The sequence below is a fragment of the Rhineura floridana genome, chromosome 13 (assembly GCF_030035675.1).
Source record: "Rhineura floridana isolate rRhiFlo1 chromosome 13, rRhiFlo1.hap2, whole genome shotgun sequence".
Lineage (NCBI taxonomy): Eukaryota > Metazoa > Chordata > Lepidosauria > Squamata > Rhineuridae > Rhineura > Rhineura floridana.
In genome coordinates this window covers 31,210,586-31,234,288 of record NC_084492.1, presented here as the reverse complement: position 1 = coordinate 31,234,288, position 23,703 = coordinate 31,210,586, and the positions used below count along the sequence as shown (strand labels likewise).

General features: G+C 41.9%; 2 protein-coding genes across 15 annotated transcripts in view; one reads left to right on the top strand and one right to left on the bottom strand.

Moving 5' to 3' along the window:
* Positions 1 to 23,703, top strand: part of AKTIP (AKT interacting protein) — a 396,007-nt gene that overhangs the window by 15,858 nt on the left and 356,446 nt on the right. For 10 of the 12 annotated variants that reach the window (XM_061593637.1, XM_061593632.1, XM_061593638.1 and 7 more), the window contains 3 exons: positions 4,294 to 4,401; positions 5,177 to 5,237; positions 6,751 to 6,912. In XM_061593637.1, the coding sequence (XP_061449621.1) occupies positions 4,294 to 4,401; positions 5,177 to 5,237; positions 6,751 to 6,897 (316 nt within the window). In that variant the 3' untranslated portion in view covers positions 6,898 to 6,912. Of the gene's footprint in view, positions 1 to 4,293; positions 4,402 to 5,176; positions 5,238 to 6,750; positions 6,913 to 8,196; positions 9,314 to 23,703 lie in introns of those variants that run through there. The other 2 variants (XM_061593629.1, XM_061593640.1) reach the window with 2 other exon arrangements.
* Positions 9,235 to 23,703, bottom strand: part of RBL2 (RB transcriptional corepressor like 2) — a 34,315-nt gene continuing 19,846 nt past the window's right edge. For 2 of the 3 annotated variants that reach the window (XM_061593624.1, XM_061593626.1), the window contains 8 exons: positions 21,953 to 22,228; positions 21,151 to 21,419; positions 19,805 to 19,981; positions 19,646 to 19,717; positions 18,905 to 19,007; positions 17,034 to 17,239; positions 15,348 to 15,512; positions 9,236 to 12,177 (listed from right to left, as the gene is read on the bottom strand). In XM_061593624.1, coding sequence (XP_061449608.1) covers positions 12,007 to 12,177; positions 15,348 to 15,512; positions 17,034 to 17,239; positions 18,905 to 19,007; positions 19,646 to 19,717; positions 19,805 to 19,981; positions 21,151 to 21,419; positions 21,953 to 22,228 — 1,439 coding nt within the window. In that variant the 3' untranslated portion in view covers positions 9,236 to 12,006. Of the gene's footprint in view, positions 12,178 to 15,347; positions 15,513 to 17,033; positions 17,240 to 18,904; positions 19,008 to 19,645; positions 19,718 to 19,804; positions 19,982 to 21,150; positions 21,420 to 21,952; positions 22,229 to 23,703 lie in introns of all 3 variants that reach the window. The other variant, XM_061593625.1, reaches the window with a different exon arrangement.

The window sequence follows — 23,703 nt, the reverse complement described above, 5'->3', positions numbered from 1 at the left end:
TTCTAGAGTTGGAAAAGGTTCAGAAAAGGGCAACCAGAATGATCAAAGGAATGTAGTGACCCCCCTATGAGGAAAGGCTGCAACATTTGGAGCTTTTTGGTTTAGAGAAAAGGCGAGTCAGAGGCAGCATAATAGAACTGTGTAAAATTATGCATGGCATGGAAAAAGTGGATAGAGAAAAGTTTTTCTCCCTCTCATAATACTAGAACTTGTGGACATTCAATGAAGCTGAATGTTAGAAGATCCAGGACAGACAAAAGGAAGTACTTCTTCATGCAGCGCATAGTTAAACTGTGGGATTTGCTCCCACAAGAGGCGGTGATGTCCACCAACTTGAATGGCTTTAAAATAGGATTAGGCGAATTCGTTGAGGATAAGGCTATCAATGGCTACTAGCCATAATGGCTATGCTCTGCCACCATAGTCATAAGAACATAAGAAGAGCCTGCTGGATCAGGCCAGTGGCCCATCTAGTCCAGCATCCTGTTCTCACAGTGGCCAACCAGGTGCCTGGGGGAAGCCCGCAAGCAGGACCCGAGGATGCTGGACAAAATGGACCACTGGTCTCATCCAGCAGGCTCTTCTTATTTTGTTTCATATATTTTGGCAAAGAGCCTTGTGCTATCTCAATGGTTGATAGCTGAGAAGTTATGAGTGTGTGGCCTTTCTCCATTTCTCATTGGCTATGGCAGCCTTCCCGAATTTGGGGCCATGCAGATGTTTTGGACCACAAAACATCTGGAGTTAATGGGTGTCACAGTCTAGAACATCTGGAGGGGCACCAGGTTGGAGAAAGCTCACCCCTGGAATGTCAGACTCGCATATCAGCTTGATTACAGAAGTTGGATGGATAGGGTATTTTGTCTGGGTCCTTATGCATTCTTATACTTGGCTTTGTGGCCAGGCCAGCTCCAGATATTTAAGCCTATAAAAATGAGACAAAATTTTCTTCTGTGAGTAAGGGGAACTTTTCATGCATGATTTGTTATGTGCCTTCAAGTTGATTACGACTTATGGTGACCCTCTGAATCAGTGACCTCCAAGCGCATCTGTCATGAACCACCCTGCTCAGATCTTGTAAGTTCAGGTCTGTGGCTTTCTTTATGGAATCAATCCATCTCTTGTTTGGCCTTCCTCCCCAGCTGGGGGATGTACGGCTCCACCCAACCTTCGACTGCTGTGTGTAATGCCAGGTCTGTGGTACAGAAAACAACACTCATCCATGACATGATCATGGATGAGAACGCAGACCTGATGTGTATTATGGAGACCTGGCTGGATGAGGCCTCAGCCCCTGTGCTTGAGGCCATGTGTCCAGCTGGTTTCCAGTACGCACAGCAGCCAAGGGTTGGTAGGCGGGGAGGGGGAGTGGCAGTTATCTATCGGGAGTCCTTGATCTTTGCCAGACCCCCTCTCCACGAGACCAAGTTTGTTGATTGCATGTACTGGAGGTTGGGCCCAAAGGGCAGTTTAGGGATTCTGCTTGTGTACCGCCCACCCCGCTGCACAGCAGACTCCCTGGCCGAGGTGCTCGAGATTGTCTCTGGGGTGCGGGTCCTTTCCCCCAACCTATTGGTATTGGGGGATTTTAACCTGCATGCCGAGGCAGCCCTCACAGGAGCTCCTCGGGATTTCATGGAAACCATGACTTCCTGGAAACTGCACCTTAGTAATATTGAGCCCACCCATGTAGCCGGTCATGCTCTTGACCTTGTGTTTGTCTTGTGAGGAGGGGGAAGTGCTCTGAAAATGGGGACTATTTTTTCGAACCCCGTGTCATGGTCAGATCACTATCTGGTAAATGTAGACCTCTCAATGCCACACACCCTCCGCAGGGGACAGGGACCTATTAGGATGGTCCGTCCCAGACGCCTGATGGAGCCTAAGGGATTCCTGAATGCGCTGGGAGAATTGGAGCTGTCTGAAGGTCGCCCGGTCAAAACCCTGGTGATGGAGTGGAATAGGGAGATCACTGGGGCAATAGACCGGGTGGCTCCGAAACGTCCTCTCCCCCTGAATAGAACTCAGATTGCACCCTGGTATATACCACGGTTGCGGGGTCTGAGGCAGGAGGTGAGACGACTAGAGCGCCGGTGGCGGAAATCTCGCTCCGAAGACGATCGGACACTGGTTAGAGCAGCAATAGCTGCCTACCAAGTGGCAACAAAGGCAACAAAGAGGGATTTCTTTGCTGCCTCTATTGCGTCCGCGGAGTGTTGTCCCAGGAGGTTATTCCAAGTGGTCCGAAGCCTGGTTGGTCCAGTTGCGCAGGAACCCATGGAACATTCTAAAGCCTCCTGTGACACATTTGCTAAACACTTTGCTGATAAAATTGAGCGTCTGAAGAGCACGATTCCGTATGCCGTGGATACAGGTAGTGAGCCAGAGTCGGCCAATTGCATTCCAGTCTGGTGGGATCGGTTTCAGCCTCTTCCCTCTGAGGAAGTGGACAAGGTGCTCTCTACTCTGAGGCCGACCACCTGTCTGTTTGATCCTTGCCCTACATGGCTCATTATGGGCTGTAAAGAGAGACTGAGCGAAGGGATCAAGGTAGTGGTGAATGCTTCCTTGGAAGAAGGTACAATGCCATCAGTCCTCAAGGAGGCGGTAATAAAGCCCATTCTAAAAAAGGCCTCCTTGGATCCCCAAGAGTTGAACAACTTTCGCCCAGTCTCTAATCTTCCATTCTTGGGCAAGGTGATTGAGCGAGTGGGGGCCAAACAGTTACAGACACACTTGGATGAAGCAGATTATTTAGATCCATTCCAATCGGGCTTCAGGACTGGACATGGAACTGAAACAGCCTTGGTCGCTCTGGTAGATGATTTGAGGAGGGTGTTGGATAGAGGAGAACATGCATTCCTTGTCCTCCTGGATCTCTCAGCGGCTTTCGATACCGTCGACCACGGTATCCTTTTAGATCGCCTGGAGGGAATGGGAATAGGGGGCACTGTTCTACAGTGGTTCCGTTCCTATCTCTCAGACAGGCATCAACGGGTAGCATTGGGAGATGAGGTTTCAGACCCTTGGCCTCTCAATTGTGGTGTGCCACAGGGATCTATCCTCTCCCCCATGCTATTTAACATCTATGTAAAGCCGCTGGGAGCCATCATCAGGAGATTTGGGTTGCAGTGTCACCAATATGCGGATGACACTCAGCTCTATCTCTTGTTTAAGTCCTTACCAGAGTTGGCTGTGGATACCATTTCCAAGTGCCTGAAGTCCGTAAGTGAATGGATGGGAGGTAATAGGCTGAAGCTGAACCCTGACAAGACTGAGGTGCTGCTCGTGGGAGACAAGAGAAGGCTAGGAGATATAGACCTGGTGTTTAATGGGGTAAGATTACCCCTGAAGGACCAGGTCCGCAGCCTCGGAGTCATTCTTGACTCCCAGCTGTCCATGGAGGCTCAGGTCTTGGCAGTGAGCCGGGCAGCTTGGTATCAATTACATCTTATACAGAGGCTGCGACCCTACCTTCCTGTCCATCTCCTCCCACGGGTGGTACATGTGCTGGTCTCCTCTCGCTTAGACTACTGTAATGCGCTCTACGTTGGGTTACCCTTGAAAACGGTCAGGAAATTACAGCTGGTACAGAATGCAGCGGCACGTTTGATTTAACTGTTCGAACTGCTGTTGCCGGGATCACATCACTCCGGTGTTAGAAGATCTACACTGGTTACCAGTTGTTTACCGGGCCCAATTCAAGGTGTTGGTGTTAACCTTTAAAGCCCTAAACGGTTTTGGCCCAGTTTATCTGAAGGAGCGCCTCCAGCATCACCAAATATGCCGCCTGACGAGATCAGCCTCACAAGTCCTTCTCTCGGTCCCACCAGTTAAAACAGCTAGGCTGGTGCGGACCAGAGAGAGGGCATTTTCAATCGTGGCTCCTACCCTTTGGAATTCCCTGCCCTATGACCTTCGCCATGCCCCCTCCCTGCCAAGTTTTTGCCGAGCCTTAAAAACCTGGCTATTCAGGCAGGCCTACAAGATTCCTGGGCTGGACTAGTTTAGTTGTGATACAGTTGTGGATGGTTTTGATTAATTATAGTCTGAGGTTTATGACCTGTGTTGTATTTTATATGTTGTATTTTATCTTATTCTGTACGTCGCCTAGAGTGGCCGTTAATTCGGCCAGATAGGCGACTCAAAAATAAAATTTTATTATTATTATTATTATTCTACTCTCTGCTGTTCTTCCCAGTATTGTTGTCTTTTCTAGTGATCATGCATGATAGACTGTTCTAATTCCATCTGTTGGAATACTAAGGTGCATTTTTTGTCTCCCTCTCGTAGATATGAAAAGGATATTCAACTTTTCAAGAGTAAGGTAGTTGACAGTGTGAAATTATGCAGCAGCCGCTTATTTGATCCACCAAACATAGAGGATCCCTATGCAATTAGGTATGTAGCTGTAAAACAGTTGTAATATGGCACAGAAGGCTTCTCTTAACAGTGCATAGTTTTTCAACTCTAGGATCAAAAGTCCTCTGAAACAGAAGGTTTTAAGGCACTTGCAAATTCATTCACGCATCAAAAAACGTGGACATCTTAAGGTGTCCACCTTCACTTCCACAATACGTAAGCAGCAAATGCATTCTACAGTCTTTTGTACTGTGCTCACTTGCGACTTAGCCTCTGCGCTCCATCAACTTCCCTTGGACTTTGAGCCAGGCTGACTTCAATGTTGCAGAAGCCCAACTTTCAGTTGAATTAACCTCTTATAGCATAAATTGAATATATTTTAAGAATTTTGCAGCCAAGCTAAATTTACAGACATTATCTATGGAGTTGTGTTCCCCAACCTGGTGCCCTCTTAGATGTGTTGTACTACCACTCACATCAGCCCCAGCCAGCAAGGTCAACCATGAGGAATTACAGGAATTGTAGTCCCAAATGTCTGGAGGACGTCCGTCTGGGGAAGCTTACTGCAAAGAGAACAGTTATTTTGCTACACTTATATTGTTCAAAATGTTTTAATCAGTTCTACCTAAGAAGAGGTATTTGTTGTGTCCTGTAGATATACTTAGTAAACTGGTCATTTTCATTCTCATGTGTACCTCTTGCAGAGTTCATTGTATGCCTCTTAAATCAAGCTTCTACCTTGCTATGGTGACATTTTCTTTCAGACTTGGAGAATCACAGCTTCATGGACTTACATTCTGCTTGTGCTTTACAGTTTTTCACCTTGGAATCCAGCTATACATGATGACGCTAGAGAGAAAATGTTGACCCAGAAGGTACGTAAGAGGGATCGAGCTTGCTTGGAGGAGTTGGATTTGAAAAAAATAAAATAATTTGGGGGTGGGGAGCTCTCTTGCTCTGAAGCAGGCAGGACTGGAACTCAGGGGGACCATGCACAATTATCTGCATAGAGTCTTGCCTCTGAAACAAAGATGAAGAGTAACCACTCCTGAATAACTTCCACCACTGATGTCTGTCTCTTTTTGCTTTAGCAGAGTTACTCAAGTTTTATGTAATTTATAATAAGCATAGCATCTTAATTTTATCAGATGTAAAATGTTGGGCAGTCACTTGCACTGTCCAAAGCTCAAAAGGTGCAGTCCCATCAGGATTTTTATCCTCCACTCTCCTGTGTTTAGGATTACCAAGCACTGCTTAAAACTTTCCCACAGTATAAAGAACACTCTTGATGTACATAGATTTACAAAGTATCTAGTAAATGTTTTCAAACATGGTGACTAAAGCACAAAAACAGGGGTGGGGACTTCCTTCTACCTTTGCCACTGTTTCATCCCCAGTGAAATGTGTTTAACTTCTTTTCAAATTTGAGGAATCAATGCTTTGGGGCTCTAACTGATAAAAGTTGCACACCAAGGAGGTGTGTCTATAAACCTCAGCTTGCATATACTTTGGCAGTATGAGTTCTGCAAATTTAAACTATTCTTGTAAATCTAGTTATGCTGGACCTAGAGAGTACATCCTGCACTTTGGAGGCAAGTGGTGATTGTGCTTGTCTTTAGCTGCCAGGATGCGGGATGACAATGTTTTAGGGATGCTTGGGTTTTTCTCCATGAGGAACTGCATTCTCCCACCTATCTTCTTTGTTCAGAAGACTTTGTGCAGAGTGGATTGTCTCGGTGTCGGCGGCTGGCATTGTCAGGAAACTGCCAAGGGCCGTGCCCCACAAAGGGCCCCACTGCCAGTTCCTTGAGTCTCCCAGCCCTACTGGTGCTCCTTATGCTCTCTCTGTGTGAGCCAGCAGCTGGAAGAGAGTGCAGTAACCTCCACAAGCCTTCCCTTCTCTCTTTCTGCAGGGGGTGGTGGGAGAGGCAAGTGGCAACAGTGGTGGTGAGGAGGGAGCCCCTGGAGTATCTTGCCCAAGAGCCTCACAAATTCTGACATCGGCTCTGGGCTGGCTCATCTTCATATAGGCTAATGTAGAAGTGGGCTAGCTGTTTCTTAAGCCTGTAATGCTAATATGATTGAAGGAGGCACAGATTAACAAGCTTTTTTTAATCTCTTCCTTAAAATAACATTTTCACTCTTGGTCTGAAAACTAAGGTTGGCACATCAAACTACTCTTGGACTAAGAGTGCCAGGTGCTGAGGTTTTTAAGCTACCTTCTGCGCCTAGAGGCCTTCTAATGGCTAGAATTCAAAAGCATATCTGGACTAATGCTGAAGGATTGAGCAGCTCTAGTTTCTCTCCATACCACCCCCCTGCCCCATTACCTTAAATAGGCTCATCCACCAGTCTAGAGTTATTAACATTCTTGTTTATCATTGCTAGGGTTACATGTATGTCTTTAGAGTTCTGGAGTTCTCTCTGGGGCTGGGAGGGTCTTATTTCTCAAAGCCCTCAGCAGAGCTGCTTCCATCCTCAAAGGCTGGACCCTACTCACTTATTCATTCAGACTGGTGGATGAACATATTATAATCAAACCACGTTCAGGTAAGAACCCAGACTGCCCTCTTTCCAGCAGTGTTTGAGGTGAATGTGGATTTTTTTTTTGGTTACATTAAATGGCAGGCAATTTGTTGCCAAGCATTTTAACTCTATTGGTAAACATTTTTTCTTGCTCTTCAGCCAACAGGACTCCCAAAGCAGGTTATATTAAGCCAATGAGAGTAACAGGCCATTAAAAAGGCAGAGGGTGGGGGAAATGGCTGCCTTAATGGAGTTTGCTGCTGCTGCTGCTACTCCTGCTCACAGGACACTTGATTCTAATGGTGTCTGAGAGGAGGGGCTCAGTCCCAGCTGTACTGCAGCAGCAGATGGAAAAGCTGGTGATGGCAACTTTGCTGGCTGTTGCTCCTTTTATAAGTCAAGGCCTTGTTGAGATTATTCCCAATTAATGTCTTTCATCACATGACCTTGCTAACAGTCCCTCCAAGAGGCATGTCTTGCCTAGGAAGGAGGGGTTCCTCTTTCTAAAGAGTTTGGTGTGCCTGTTGCTTTGTGGCAAGGGAGTTCCTGAACCCACCTAATAAGTCAGGCTCGGCTTATCCCCATGACTGTACAGGCTGAGTCAATGTGCTGGAGTAAAGATTCTATGTGCATTCAGTTGTATGCCTGCATGGAGCTGGTATGCATAAGGTGCACTCTGCATGATGAGGAATTCTGGAAAAGTGCATAGTTCAGTTTTATGCACATGACTTTGTGCAGACCTGTAACTGAATGTGTGTGGATTCCCTTCCCTCCATGCTGCATGTGTTGTTGTGAGAACAGGCCCTCCTTGACCAGTTAATCAGTCTTGCTGTTGACAGCTCTTATGCCTGCCTGTGCAGTGCTGTTGTTGAGCTGGAAATGCTCATTGTACATGCACCTACACATCCCTACATAGTGATCACGTGGTCCCTGTTTTGTGTACTGGAAAATGGAAGATCGAAGGGTCAGACAATACAACCTGAAGCATGATCTCACTAGAGAGAGCTTCTTGCTGCATCATACCTGCCTTTTTTCTTCCTGTATTTCCACTTTAGCACTCAACTAGGGATGTTAAACACTCAACAGCCCTCAAGTTCTTTTGTTTTGGATTGGTAACATGTTGGATGAGGAAGCAGTTGTTCATGTAGAGTGCTGTTTTTTTGGCGGGGGCATTCTTTTCAACTGTGTTTTGTATAAGAACGATGTGAAGAAGTACTTGCAAAACAAACATGTTAAAGTTGAATTGAGAGTATGCACTCTATTTCATCTTAGCAAATGATCTTAATTCTGTGTTTTTCTTCTTCCTAGAAGGCAGAGGATCAACAGTGCAAAAGCATGCAGGTGTCTGGCCTGTCATGGGTGAAGCCTGGCTCGGTTCAGCCTTTCAGCAAAGAGGAAAAGACTCTACCCACTTAGTTCCTGTGAAAGACGAAGCACTCAACACTTTCTGCAGGAAGAGGGAATGTAAAGGGAGAGCCAAACAGCAAAGCAGTGGTTTTCCTACTTGACTTGGATTAGTAAAGAGTTAAACACTAGCAATGACTCAAGTAAACCTGCTCAATGGGATTGCTCGGACTCTTGGTGTTTTACATATGTGTTGTTTTAACTGCAGGATGGAAGCTGCTCTTAATGAGGCTGGACTCCAGTTAGCAAAGTCCACCCAGATGGGTAATAAAATACCTCAGGATCCTAAAATAATCCGAGGTTCTTTATTGGTTACTTTTAAAAGTTTTTTTTTTTTTTAAATCCTTCTAGGGCTAGGTTTTTTTAACATAAAGAGCAGGTGTGAAAAACTCTTTCCAGAGGTAATCTGTGCTTATGTAAACTAATATAGCAGAGTAAAATACTATATTTAAAACTTTTAAATGCATCAGTTTCTATTGTAAATATATTAGGATATGGAATTTGTAAATAGTTGGATTCCTGCTGGCCCTTTTAGGGGCAGCAAGGCTGAGATTGGCATGTATGATGTGTATCTAATTTTCTTTCCTTCAATAGATTTTTGTCACAACAGGCTGCTTCTAATATAACTTGCTTCACAATCTTTGGATCTACGAAATAATTGCCTGTAAGCATCATATAGCAGAAGAGTTAAACTGGCGCACAACTGGCAAATCTCAAAGGACTGGCAAGAATATATGTGTATAACCCCTTTCTTCATGATGATTGCATGCATCTTAAACCAGTGGCCTTAAGATGTGTCAAAGTAATGTTAGAGGCAGCCTTCAACTGCACATTCGTCAGGAACGTAGGACATTGGGGCTTTTTACCACTAGAAGAAAAATCAAAGCTCGTAATAGTGCACAGTTCTTGGTTTAATAAAATCTTTAAGGAGAGCTGGGTTGCCTCCATGATTGCACTAGAGACTGACATGACTAATGTGTTAATAGTGGCATCTTAAAATAAAAGACCAATCATAGTAAAATGTCTTTTGTCACTCTTGTCCCTTGGAAACATTTCTGTTCATGAACTTGAGAACTAAGTATGAAGCCTTCTTTAAAATTCCAGTCTAGCTGTTATGGTTGTCCAAGGCTACCAGAATGTGCTGTGTTGCAGAGGTTCATACCTGTCTAGTCCTACAGGGGTGAGGCTGCCCTTTCCTAGTGATACATCACCTCAATCTACTTAAAGAAAAATATAAAGTCTTTTTCAGGTAGCAGAGCAAGTCTCCCAAAAGGGCATAGTTGGCACAAGTCTACTTGTATGAACAGTCCAAGAAAAAGTAAATGTGAATTGTAGACGTATCATTTGTGAAGTCATACGTGTTTTAAGATTCCAGCCTGGATGTGCAAAGATGTTTTCAAATACTCTCTACAACTTCTTTCATCTTACAATCTCTCATTTGTCTTTGGTACAAGCAGCTGCAGCTGAGTGGGAGTGCCATGTTGAATTATTCCTGTGTGGATTCCATCTTGCTGTTATGTGGTTTTCTTAATGGCTGGGCTGTGATGAAACTAACTTGTAGACTCCCAGTGCATTTTCCTTCTGCATTGTTTGTGCAATAGTTCACAGCAGCTTTTAAATAAGGAAGGGAAAGGCACTCACCGGCAGAAGGTCCTTATATTGTTATGCCTGGAATTTTTAACTAAAAGGATCTTGGGCAGCAATGATTTCTAGTTAATGAATTTAACAAAGGATGGGCAAGACATTAGATAAATGCTGCCATTAATCACAATAGAAAGTACAGAGCAAAGAGCCAGTGTGGGCTAGTGGGTTGGATGAAGACAACCTAGCTACAAAATTCCACTCAGGTACTGTCAACCCACTTTATTTCACAGGGTGGTTGTGAGGCAAAAACACCGTGAACTCCTTGCAAGGAAGAAGGTAGGATATAAATGTGCTTTTGTAAAGCATGTTTATTGTAACATAGTTGCAATGGCTCCAATTTAAGACAGATCTACTGTAGCTTCCAGTTCCTATAGGTTAGGGCTGGAAAAGCAATGTCCTCCAGCTGTTGTCCAACTTCCACCAACCTGATGGCCAGTAGACAGGAATGATGGGAGTTGTAGTCCAAAACTGGGATAGCACTAGGTTCTTCATCCCTGCAGGTTGCTGGAGCCTGGCCTTGCTCTGCTGCTTATGTTACACAGAGAAAGGAGGTCCTGTGATTCTCCATATTCACACAAGAAATCCATATCCTAAGCTATATGCTGGTGGAAATTTCATGAACTACCCATACGTGCATAGCTGTTAGCTGATCATGTAATAAAGCAGAAGTAAAACTCCATAAATTTGCTGAAGGCTGTAAAAGTTTAGATTTTATCTTAGAAAGAGTTAAAACAGTAGCAAATTTGCTGCAAACATGTACACTGCTGCTAATACATAATATGGCCTCCATTCAACAACACTGGCAGTATCAGAAGTAATCTCGCTACATCTGATGACCTGCTGTGCTCCATTTTTCACTATGTGCTTGTTTTACTCTGACAGATTTCAGCTGTTGTGTCTTGTTCAAACTGACTGCTGGCAAGTACATGTCACCGTGTATTTTCTTCCTAAAAGTGCTAAATTGTAAAATAGTCTAGCATAGGTTAAGCACTGCAGTGTACTTGGATTTCGGCATTGTTGCCAAAATAACTGTAAGCCAAATCTACACAAGCATAACTTAATTTGAAGAGCTGCTGTTGTAGACACACTAACTACAGCTAATCAAGCAGGAAGGCTAGTAATCACATCCTAGAAAATATATGTATACAAGCTGAACATTACCACTCTAATTTCATTTCAAAATAAATACAATTTAGGCACAACTTGTATATTATGGTTTGGCTATTTAAATGTTTAAAAAGTGCCATTGTGAAGTAGCCACAACTCTAATATGCATTACAAAACAATGCTTTAGAGCTGTATTTAAGAGCTACTCTGGATAAGAATTCACTTAAAACATTGCACAGCTAAAAAACCAAATGGTTGTGTGTGTATATACATATGAGTGCCTCACGTTACCTTAATTATTTGAAGGGCACCTGAAAAGACAACTAGGAAAGAGTAACCTTATTTTTTTCCTAAAAATTGCCTGCAATACCACTTCTATTCCAGCTCCAGTGTAGTCTTAACCATTGTCAGCACTCAGTTTCCTGGAGTTAGGTAGCCAAGATCCCATCATCACTATCTGACCTCTCTTTTCTTCAATACCACAAATTCCAAACATTACACTGATAGGCATACCAAATAGCATAAAAACTAAAATGCTCTCTGAACTAATTTAGTAGGAAGAATAGTTGTCAGATGGGTTCCTACTGGACTTAATATTTATCAGTCATTTCTGCCAATAAGTTAAAAATGCTGCAGTCAAAACTGTAGCAATTGCCACTCCCTCAGAATGACCAAAGTGGCAGGGGTGTGACCTTTTCTGTTCAAGCATCAAGAAACAGTCTCCACTTCTTCCCAGCTAAGTAGGATTATACCATTGCATCCCTCTGCTGCAAGGTAGAGGGGAGCCTCTTCAAGAGCCTCAGTTCATCTGGTACCAAAAGCAGTGCATCCTTGGTAAGGGCTCAAATACTTCATTTCTCCATGGAAAGTGCCTCAAAGATACAAAGACTGCAGGCTCTGTCACTACTGGCCCCGTACCAGCTGGCAGAGAACAACAAACAAAACAGGTTAATCTATTTGAGGTCAATGAGAACCTCTGTCATTTGCCACATCTTGTAGTCTCCTCAGGAGGGCTGTGTGATTTTCTGAGCAGATGCGCTTGGCTGGTGATTCAGCCCCTTCCTCCAGGACAATTCCCCTCTTTTTTGTTGACGTCTCCCCTGTTCTAATCATACTGTTGATCTCTTGAAGCCTCTGAAACATACAACATTTAAGTCAAATCATCTCTCCCCACAACCTTCCCCACCTCATACACAACAAATATTTGTAAAGTTTTCTGTTCTAAGATCTGGATTACACAACTACTGTATGCACTCACAGCTGACTAATTTTGAAAGTGGTTGCTTATAAGCCATACCAGGTATATTGGTCCTGCAAGTTTCTTGCCTCGCATGGCATGCCGCATGCAATCTGTACATATACACTCAATGTTGTGTTGAATTTGAATTAGAATAGGGATGCCCTTCAGTTATTGGGCCTGTCTGCTGATGGTCCCTATTCCAACAAAAGCCTGTATCAAGGTAGCTTGGGAAAGGATATCCTGTTTTGAAACTAAATTTATTTTACAACAGGAATAAAAAAAAACCGTATGTCACAGCTTGATCCTATGGCAATCCCACTGAGTTTGATAGGGTTTACTCACAGGTAAGGAAAATGCATAAGGAAGGAGCTTAGCGTTTTTCAGTAGGCTTCCCTAATGACAGCTAAGGACATTTCTTTTAAAATCTTCTAACCTAGGGATGAGGAACTTGTGCCCTTCCAGTTACTACTGGCTCCTAACTCCCATCAGCACCAGTGAGCATCCCAACGCTCAGGGATGATGGATGTTGGAGTCCAACAACATCTGGACAGCCACAGGTCCCCCAGTCCTACTTCTGAAGCTCCAGTAATATGCCCTATAAACAAGTATTTATCTTTCATTTAAATGTTAAACATGAGAGAATCACAAATCTCATGCAAACTAAATTACAAATTACTGAATTATTAAACCTCCTCCCCTGAGCTCGGCAAGTTTACTGGATAATTAAACAAAGAGCAGACACTTGATATTCTGAAATTGCTTTGTATGTTGCACACACAAAATAAAAAGCCCACAAGCCATATCAACAAGGTACGATGCTACAAAGAGCAATATATAAGAACATAAGAAGAGCCTGCTGGATCAGGCCAGTGGCCCATCTAGTCCAGCATCCTGTTCTCACAGTGGCCAACCAGGTGCCTGGGGGAAGCCCGCAAGCAGGACCCGAGTGCAAGAACACTCTCCCCTCCTGAGGCTTCCGGCAACTGGTTTTCAGAAGCATGCTGCCTCTGACTAGGGTGGCAGAGCACAGCCATCACGGCTAGTAGCCATTGATAGCCCTGTCCTCCATGAATTTGTCTAATCTTCTTTTAAAGCCGTCCAAGCTGGTGGCCATTACTGCATCTTGTGGGAGCAAATTCCATAGTTTAACTATGCGCTGAGTAAAGAAGTACTTCCTTTTGTCTGTCCTGAATCTTCCAACATTCAGCTTCTTTGAATGTCCACAAGTTCTAGTATTATGAGAGAGGGAGGAGAACTTTTCTCTATCCACTTTCTCAATGCCATGCATAATTTTATACACTTCTATCATGTCTCCTCTGACCCGCCTTTTCTCTAAACTAAAAAGCCCCAAATGCTGCAACCTTTCCTCGTAAGGGAGTCGCTCCATCCCCTTGATCATTCTGGTTGCCCTCTTCTGAACCTTTTCCAACTCTATAATATCCTTTTTGAGATGAGGCGACCAGAACTGTACACAGTATTCCAAATGCGGCCGCACCATAGATTTATACAACGGCATGATGATATCGGCTGTTTTATTTTCAATACCTTTCCTCATTATCGCTAGCATGGAATTTGCCTTTTTCACAGCTGCCGCACACTGGGTCGACATTTTCATCGTGCTGTCCACTACAATCCCGAGGTCTCTCTCCTGGTTGGTCACCGCCAGTTCAGACCCCATGAGCGTATATGTGAAATTCAGATTTTTTGCTCCAATATGCATAATTTTACACTTGTTTATATTGAATTGCATTTGCCATTTTTCTGCCCATTCACTCAGTTTGGAGAGGTCTTTTTGGAGCTGTTCGCAATCCCTTTTTGTTTTAACAACCCTGAACAATTTAGTGTCATCAGCAAACTTGGCCACTTCACTGCTCACTCCTAATTCTAGGTCATTAATGAACAAGTTGAAAAGTACAGGTCCCAATACCGATCCTTGAGGGACTCCACTTTCTACAGCCCTCCATTGGGAGAACTGTCCGTTGATTCCTACTCTCTGCTTTCTGCTTCTTAACCAATTTCTTATCCACAAGAGGACCTCTTCTCTTATTCCATGACTGCTAAGCTTCCTCAGAAGCCTTTGGTGAGGTACCTTGTCAAACGCTTTTTGAAAGTCTAAGTACACTATGTCCACTGGATCATCTCTATCTATATGCTTGTTGACACTCTCAAAGAATTCTAATAAGTTACTGAGACAGGGATTTCCCTTGCAGAAGCCATGCTGGCTCTGCTTCAGCAAGGCTTGTTCTTCTATGTGCTTAGTTAATCTAGCTTTAATAATACTTTCTACCAGTTTTCCAGGGACAGAAGTTAAGCTAACTGGCCTGTAATTTCCAGGATCCCCTCTGGATCCCTTTTTGAAGATTGGCGTTACATTTGCCACTTTCCAGTCCTCAGGCACGGAGGAGGACAAAAGGGACAAGTTACATATTTTAGTTAGCAGATCAGCAATTTCACATTTGAGTTCTTTGAGAACTCTCGGGTGGATGCCATCCGGGCCCGGTGATTTGTCAGTTTTTATATTGTCCATTAAGCTTAGAACTTCCTCTCTCGTTACCACTATTTGTCTCAGTTCCTCAGAATCCCTTCCTGCAAATGTTAGTTCAGGTTCAGGGATATGCCCTATATCTTCCACTGTGAAGACAGATGCAAAGAATTCATTTAGCTTCTCTATATACTAGGAGCTTCCACCCCTGTGCACTTTGCATGCCAATCCCAGGAACAGGAACCCTAGGCACCCCTCACCCTCTTGCCCATCCACCTACTGCCTCCAGGCGTTGGTGTGCAGAGGCCACCACTGGCCCACTCATGCTCCTCCAGCACTCACCTAACCTCACCTCCGTTTCTCTGCAGCTCACCCAGGCTGCTTCCCCTGCTCACCAGCCTACTGCCATGACTGCAGCACTTAGGCTGCTGCCATGTGATTACAGTGTGACAGCAATCTAAGAAAATATTATAATTACGGCTATACCCATTTTGCTAAATGTACTTAACAATTGATTCTGATAACCTTAACACTTGTTGGCTAACAGCAGATTTCAGAGATTAACCATAAGCCCGTATTTACCTTTGATGGACTGCTGCTGAAGTAGTAGAATATTTTCTCACGTGGAGAAAGTGCAGACTCATTCTTGTGAGGGGAAATGTAAACTGAGTGATTCTGAGACAGCTGTATTCTGCGTGGAGAGCCACTTCTTAAAAAAGGATATGGAGACAGCGGAGGAGCTTCAGCCTACCACAGAAAGATAGTAAAAGTAATCTGTAATTAACAAAGCACACAAAACAGGATGTCCTGCATTTAAGTCATTTCATGGTGATCCACACGAATAAATGACTCAAAGGGTTTATTTTTGTTTTTACAGCAATAAGTCTGAATACATACAGTAGGACTAGGTATAACATCTGTTTTGGAATAGATTCAAGGCTCTTGCTGTGACTTAACTATATTTATTTCAAGACATAAGCAAGAATTAAAGGACATGTACTTATCATAGGGTTGCCAGGTGTCTGGTTTTTGCCCGGAGACTCCGATTTTGGGGTATCCTCTCTGGGTGAGTCACCTTAATCTACGGGCTCTTAGCTTTCATTTTAAAAAAATTAAGTTTCTAGGTGGTCTGGTTCAAGAGGTATACACTAAAACATCGGTCTCCCCCCTGCAACTTCTGTTAGAAGCTGGCCGCTCTAATCCCCACCCTTTCAGGTTTTTAGCCAGTAAGTGAAGTCAGGGTTGTGATTTGCTAACCTCCAGAAATGAGCTAGAAACCATTGCAAATCTTGAAAACAGTTTCCTTTTCCTGTTTGACTCCACATCAGAAGTTGAGTGAGTGTATAATATGTTACGCTTGCCTAATTGTAACAAGTCAAACAAGTTTAAATTTTACTGGGCTGTTGAAGAGGGCAGTTTATTTGTCTAATTCATAGCCTGTTTTGAAAACCTTCCCAATATGAAATTTTAATCCATTACCCACTTTTCTGGGACTAAAGCTGCAATGCTAATCCCACATACCTGGGAATAAACCCAATTGAATTCAGTAGGGCTTAATTTTTGAATAGGCATGGTGAGGATTGTGCTGTAAATCAGTGGAACTTTTGAGTGAACATCGCAAAGGAATGTGTTGCAAATCTTTCTCTCCCCTCCAATCCTTTTTTTAAAAAGCAACTAGGCAGGGCTTACTTAGAATTATTATTAGAACTAGAATTTATTACCCATCCTTCACCCAAAGGTCAATGCTTTTATTTGGTAGGAAACTAATGATTTTTTTTTTAAAGTTCTGCAATGACCAACTGGTTTTGACAATAAACTATTATATAGAGTGTATGTATTTTTACATCTCCAGTGTGTGTGTACATGGAATCTTTCCAGCAACCCTGTGACGTAGGGTTGGAAACCAAGGCAGCTTGCAACAACTGTATCAATGAGTTTTGCAGCCCTTCCCCGCAAATAATGTGGTGGTGTTTTTTCTCAAAAACAACAAATACTATTAATTACCGAACTACTATTACTACTGAGATTCAGCCTTAGCATAACAATGTCTACATGCAGAGTAGGCTTTACTAGCAATACCATTTCTAGAGATGGAATAAGGCCTTTTAACACAATATAGTATTTTCTCCCCTCAACTTTTGGGTAAACATGCAGCAACAAAAAAATGGATCCTTCACAACTAAGATTACTGTTTTTAAAGCATATTTATTTTAATGAGGCAATTAGAAGCCACTTAGTCATTCCTGAGAAGAAGGAAAGGCTACTTACTCCATTGGTTGAAGAGTATTTCAGGGCAAAGTCTTTAATTCGGTCACTGTAGACATTGTTATAAAACTGAATCAGGTCCCCACGCTCTTCTTCCTCAATTTCACTGTTGGCTCCAGTCAAGCGTGTTGGAGTAGGGGGGGCACTACTGGGTTGGGGTACTGGGAGGGTGCTACTAGATCTCATCACTGGACTAGAGTCTCTGCTTGCTGTGAAGACACAATGAAAGTTTTTAACAAAGTTCACTGGATAGGATTGCTAAATAGAAACAACCTACTAAACAAAGCATACATATCACAACAACAACTATTCTATATTTTCCAATTGCCCTTGGATAATCTTTAACAAGTCCCTATCAATAACCCTTTAGAGCAGATGTAGGAAATCCACAGCCCAGCCACTTTTTCATATTGTTTTTGTTGGAAAACATGGCATAGAGAACTATTGAAACTATGAACTAAAAATATTCTTTGAATTCAAGTGCATCTCTGCTCAACAAGTGTCTTAACATGCAGTTGAAGGAAGTTTACAGGAAGCATGTGACATTCTTGAGTATTCTGATCCCTCTTTCACATGTAGTGCAAATCCTATACATGCTCATGGAAGTAAACCCTACTGTGTTCAATGGGGCTTACTCCCAAGTAAGTGGGCCTACAACTGCAGGCATTTTCAGGATGCCTTTGGATAGAGCAGGGCTGGTGAACCTCTGTGGCCAAATGGCAAGTGGTCCCCATAAGGTTGTTCAGAAAGGAATGCAGCCCTCCAGCTGAAAAATCCCCCCACCCGAGCGGCAGTGTGTGCCTCCACATTTCTGTTCCTTTCTTCCATGAATTGGTGGAGATTTTTCTTTAAAGAAGAGGCCAGTTATATTATTTAACAAAATTTATAATACCTCTTGTAAAACCTCTAAGCAGTTTACAAAATATATGAAAATTATCAATAAAACAGTTAAAAACAATTAAAACATTTTTGAAACTATTAAAAACAACAAACTAAAAAGATTTAAACACATCAGCATCCATGTGTCTGGATAGGCTTGCCTAAACAAAACGTTTTAAGCAAATGCTGAAAAGAATACAACAAAGGCACCTGTCTGATGGCAACAGGCTTGGGAGTTCCAAAGAGAAGTTACTGCCACACTAAAAGAACCATTTCTTACAAGTGTTAAATGAGTATTATGTAACAGTGCCTGTTCCACAGATCGAAGTTCTTGAGTGGGCACATATCGGGTAAGGCAGTTCCACAAGTAAACTGGTCCCAAACTGTGAAGGGCTTTATATATCCATACTAACATCTTGAACTTGGTGTAGTAACAAACTGGCAACCAGTGCAGATCTCTGAGCAGAAGTGTATACTGACAGGGTCTCATTCTTGTCAGCTATCTGGCTGCAGCATTCTCCGCTAACTGCAGTTTTTGGGTCAAGTGCAAGGGAAGGCCCACATAGTATGCATTGCAGTAATCCAGTCTTGAAGTCGCCAAGTTCTCCTAGCCCAGGAATGCTCGTAGTTGTCTTACCAGGTGCAGCTTATAAAAGGCAATTCTAGCCATTGAGACTCCTGGGCCTCCAGTGACAGAGCTGGGTCCAGAAGCATCCCCAGACTGCGTACCTCCTTCTTCAGAGGGAGTGCAACCCCATCCAGGACAGGCAGCTGACCAATTTCTTGGAGATGGGAACCACTCGCCCATAGTGCCTCTGTATTGCCAGGATTCAAGTTCATGTTATGCAGGAGTAAGCTTTTTTAAGAGATTAAAATAAAGGATTGTGGAGACATCATTTTTTAAAAATGAATATTGCATATTCATTAATATGCTTGTTTTACTTTAATTCTAAAGAGGCACTTATCAAAGTTTTAGAACTATTACAGCCACTTACTTCTATCTTTATGTCTCTCAGTTGGGGAATTCTGTTGGTTGTTGATGTCACTGTTGCCTGAGTATCTTCGTCTTCTGCCTTTAATCAAGACACTACGATACACCTTCAAAAAGCAAAAGTTGTGGCAGATTAAGGAGATGAATTACAGAAGACTACTCCCTTGTCTAGTATGAACAAAGGCTTTGAATGTAGGAACCCAGGAAGCTGCCTTATACTGTGTCAGACCATTGGTCCATCTAACTCAGTATTGTCTACACTGAGTGGCAGCAACTCTCCCGGGTTTCAGGCAGGATCCTCTTCCAGCTCTACCTTGAGATGCTGGGGATTGAACTGGGGACCTTCTGCATGCAAGGCAGATGCTCCGCCACTAAGTTATGGCCCTTCCCACATGTAAATGTATTAATTTCTTTTATGGAAAATTCAATACATGCTCAGCTACATGAACTGTTGCAATTATGATCTAGGCTTTTCATTCCAAAGGGGCATTCCTACTGAGTCATAATGTTCCATGTCTGCACGCACTATACACAGTGATGTGGGCTTTCTAGAATAACAAATTGAACTAGAAAGTTTTCCGATGCCTGAAATTGACCGTGGTCTGATTTCACATGTTTATTTCACATATAATTAGCAAAATATTGAAACTGAAACATCTAAGATGGAAAATAATAATAAATAATGCCTCATAAATAATCCTACTGGGTGTGGTTTAAATGTTATTTTCAATCGAAAATTGCTTACGTGGCTCTTAGCTTGTGGCTGGGTCCGATAGCAGCGCATGATATTCTGAAATGATGTGTCCTCTTTTGTAACCTAAAAAACAACAAATTACCTAAGTTACTAGATCTCTTGTTCAAGTTATTTAGTCCCATCCCCCCAATACTTTTTGTGAAGCTTTACCTTTGCTATTACATAAATAGCGCACATTAAGAGCTGGTCTAAATGCCGGTCCATCATGAGCTCAGAGCATTGTACCAAGGAAAACTCAAAGCATGTCCAGATTTTATTCCTTAGCTCATCTGAAATATCCAGTTTAAGACAAAGATCCCGCAGACGGACACTTGCTAAGTGAAATACCTAGTAGAGGGAGGAGACACTGTCAGAATTAGCCTACACTAGGTGTTTTTAAAATTCTGCATTTCATATCAGCTCACACAATGATCACTGGTCCTGTCTTGGTATGCCTCTAACAAATGTATGCAAAAAAATTCTTACTATACCTAAGTATAGAAGAGCAGTTTTGTTTTTCTGTTTTAACGTTTTACCCTTCAGTGATTCCCATCAAGGATAAGTGCTGTTAAGAGAATGCATAATTCTTATGAGGAAGTTCCTTGGTTGATTATAGGAGATGCTTTGAGTACCTTCCTTGAGAAGACTAATAAATCTATTACTGAACAAGTGGCAAAATATCTAAATGATGTCATTTATCTCTGACCTGCTGCGATTGTTGATAGTGTTAATAACTGGTCCTACTGAGTCTGTAACTTTGTATTTTATATTTTGTACTTTTCTTTATTGGTCAATAGGCTGTAATAACCACTTGATTGATATAAAAAATACAAATACCTCAATTATAAAAACAATACTCTACTACGGTTACCAGCCTAAACCATGTCAGCTGTCTTTCTTAGAATTATGTATACCTGATTTTATTAACAACATTCCACTTCAACTATCCATTATTTCTCAAAAAGGTGACTAGATAGGTCTCTATGGAGCTGAAAGAGCAAGCAAGAACAAATTCCTCTTTTAGAATGAGTGCAGCAAAGCTAGGGGACACAAAGGGATGAGAGGGGAGGAAGAGATATACCCTTCTGAGAGAAGATCTGGATGGGTGACAACCTAGGATGCACTTCGTAGATTCAAAAAGACATGAAGTTGTGGGACAGCACCGTGTATAAATGTGAAGAGGTACCACAGCCTCTTCCTTCTAAACCACCATCATGAAATGTAGAATCTTACACAAAGTTCAGCCTAATTATGTCTGAACACATTTGTTGACTGATGATTGGGGATTAAAGTTCAAATATCTGGGCCGCACTTTAGTTCTCAATGCTATCATAAAATCAGCTGGAACAATGTTGACTCTGATTTTAAGGTGGGCAGGGCAGTCCATAAAAAATGGTTTGAGTATGAATCCTTCAGATCTCCCTATCTAACTATACTCTTTAAGAAAGCAAGCTTGTTAGTGTTTCCAGACAAGCCTGCATGTTGTGGCATTATGTGACTTTCTATGCTGGATGTACCTTCCTAAAGAAGAGTGAGAGTGAGCCGGCCTTCCTGGATTTAGCACTGCTAGTGCTGAGTTGCTGCTTTTGTCGCTCTCCGGGAAGGGCAATCTGTTGCAACTGGCCTTGTAACTGAAGGGCTATGCCAGTCATTTGTTGAGTACTCAGAGTCCCAGCAAGGGTCTGTGCACTGAGAGGCTGGATGGCACTGGACAGGGGCTGGGCCTGCCCACTTACGTTGACTTGAACTGGAATGAACGTTATTCCTCCATTTTCATTGGCAATGCCTGTATATGGAAAAGGAAAAAAGTAAATAAAAGCTGCAGAGGGATAGTGGGGAGAAAAATCCAGAAGTGCTTTGTAAAACTCAAATACATTTGGAACAAAAGCTGTCTATTACTCAAAGAAATATATGGATATGGACATATTCAACATAACAAGAAAAAAGGCCAATTTAACTCTAGGATTGCAAGTAGCTTGCAGGCTGGAAAATCTAAATTTTACTTTCTCATCTATTCTTACCCCTTGGCGTTACAGCCAACACTTCAGAGAAGACAAAGGAAATATATCAAAATATTTTTGTGATGAAGCCACTGCTTCTGTGGCTGGATCTGACAGCAGTATGTCAACTGCTGCAGATCAAGATACCCATAGACTTGTTCCAACTTTGTTCTGCTCTGCTTCACAGTTTGTTTCCTATTTTCCTCTTGGCCCACATTGCTACAATCCTCACCCCTCTAATGGTCCCGAGGAGCCAACTCAGTGGTTATTTCTGATATCTTACAAAGACCATGCATTCATAATCAAACACCCTCCTTACCTTGTACTGGTATTGTAACAGTCTGCCCGTTATTTGCAGTTACAGTTGCAGTTGCTACAGTTACTAAAGTCTGCCCAGGCACTGGAGTAACAGGTATTGTTTCTGTGGACACATTCTGAACAGACATTGTACTGATCACAGGCTGTTGGGAGACCCTCACAGGTGTCTGAGTAGCTTCAGTGGGGTTGTCGTTATCAACAAACAGCCTTCTTCTGGTAGGATTGCTTGTTGGAGAGTTGTATCTCTCATAAAGTGTCGTTGGAGAAGATGATAGGACTGCAGATATAAAAGGAAAGGGGGGGAGATATATAATTACACATATACAGCAATTGCTTCTTGTTAAAAGCTTAATCCCACTGAAAGGCCAAACCAAAGACTCATTTCCATTTATTTTACTGTGTCATTCTCTTTTTTTTTTTTTAATATAGTTTTTATTCAAATTTTTCCAAAAAACAAACAAAACAAAGTAAGAAAAAACATAACAATACTACAACAAAAAATAAAAATAAAATGGTTGACTTCCGATTTGTCACAGATCAGCTATAAGTATATAATATACATCAAACCTGTCCCTTAATATGTACATACAGAATCCCTTTTCTCCATAAGCTGTCTTAATTAATCATCAAATCCCAGTATCATCATTTTATTTTGATCTTTCAACAAAAAGTCTAAGAGAGGCTTCCAATCCTTAAGGAATGTATCTGTCGATTTTTCTCTAAGTAAACACGTCAATTTATCCATTTCTACTAAGTCCATTAATTTCAGTAGCCATTCTTCCATTGTTGGTATTGATTCCATTTTCCACTTTTGTGCATATAATAATCTTGCTGCCGTAATCATATATAATAATATTCTTCCATATTTCTTTTCTATTTGTTTATCCATAAAACCCAGTAAAAAAAATTCTGGTTTTGACTGAATATTTATCTTTAAAATTTTTTGCATCTTCCTACCTATCTGTGCCCAGAATAATTTCGCCTTTTTACATGACCACCACATATGATAAAAAGATCCTTCTTGTTGTTTACATTTCCAACAAACATTAGAGACATTACTATACATTTTTGACAGCTTTTCTGGAGTCATGTACCAACGGTACATCATTTTATAAAAATTTTCTTTAAGATTATAACATAATGTAAATTTCAAGCCTTTTTTCCACATATTTTCCCATTGATCCATTTGTATGTTATGACCAAAATTTTTTGCCCACTTTACCATGCACTCTTTTACTTGTTCTTCCTCCATATCCATTTTCAATAAAAGTTTATACATTTTTGCAATTATGTTTTCATCATTTGTATACAAACCTATTTCAAAATCAGATTTACTTATTTCAAACCCATACATTTTCTTGTCCATTTTATATCTTTCTAACAATTGTAAATAGGCAAACCAATGAAAACTATATCCTTCCTTTATCAATTGTTCTCTCTCTTTCATTGTGTATTCTCCATGTACATTTTCTAATAGTTCTTGATAAGTTAACCATTTCTCTTTTCCAGACATTTCTCTTCTATAAAACGCTTCTTGACTTGAGACACATAATGGTATTTTCGAATAAAACCTTGGTTTGTATCTATTCCATATTTTCAACAGAGAACGTCTTATAAAATGATTGTTAAAGTCTACGTTTACTTTTACTTTGTCATACCATAGATATCCATGCCATCCCCACTTCAGATTGTGGCCCTCCAAATCCAATAGTCTTTTATTCCTCAATAAGATCCATTCCTTTATCCAGACTA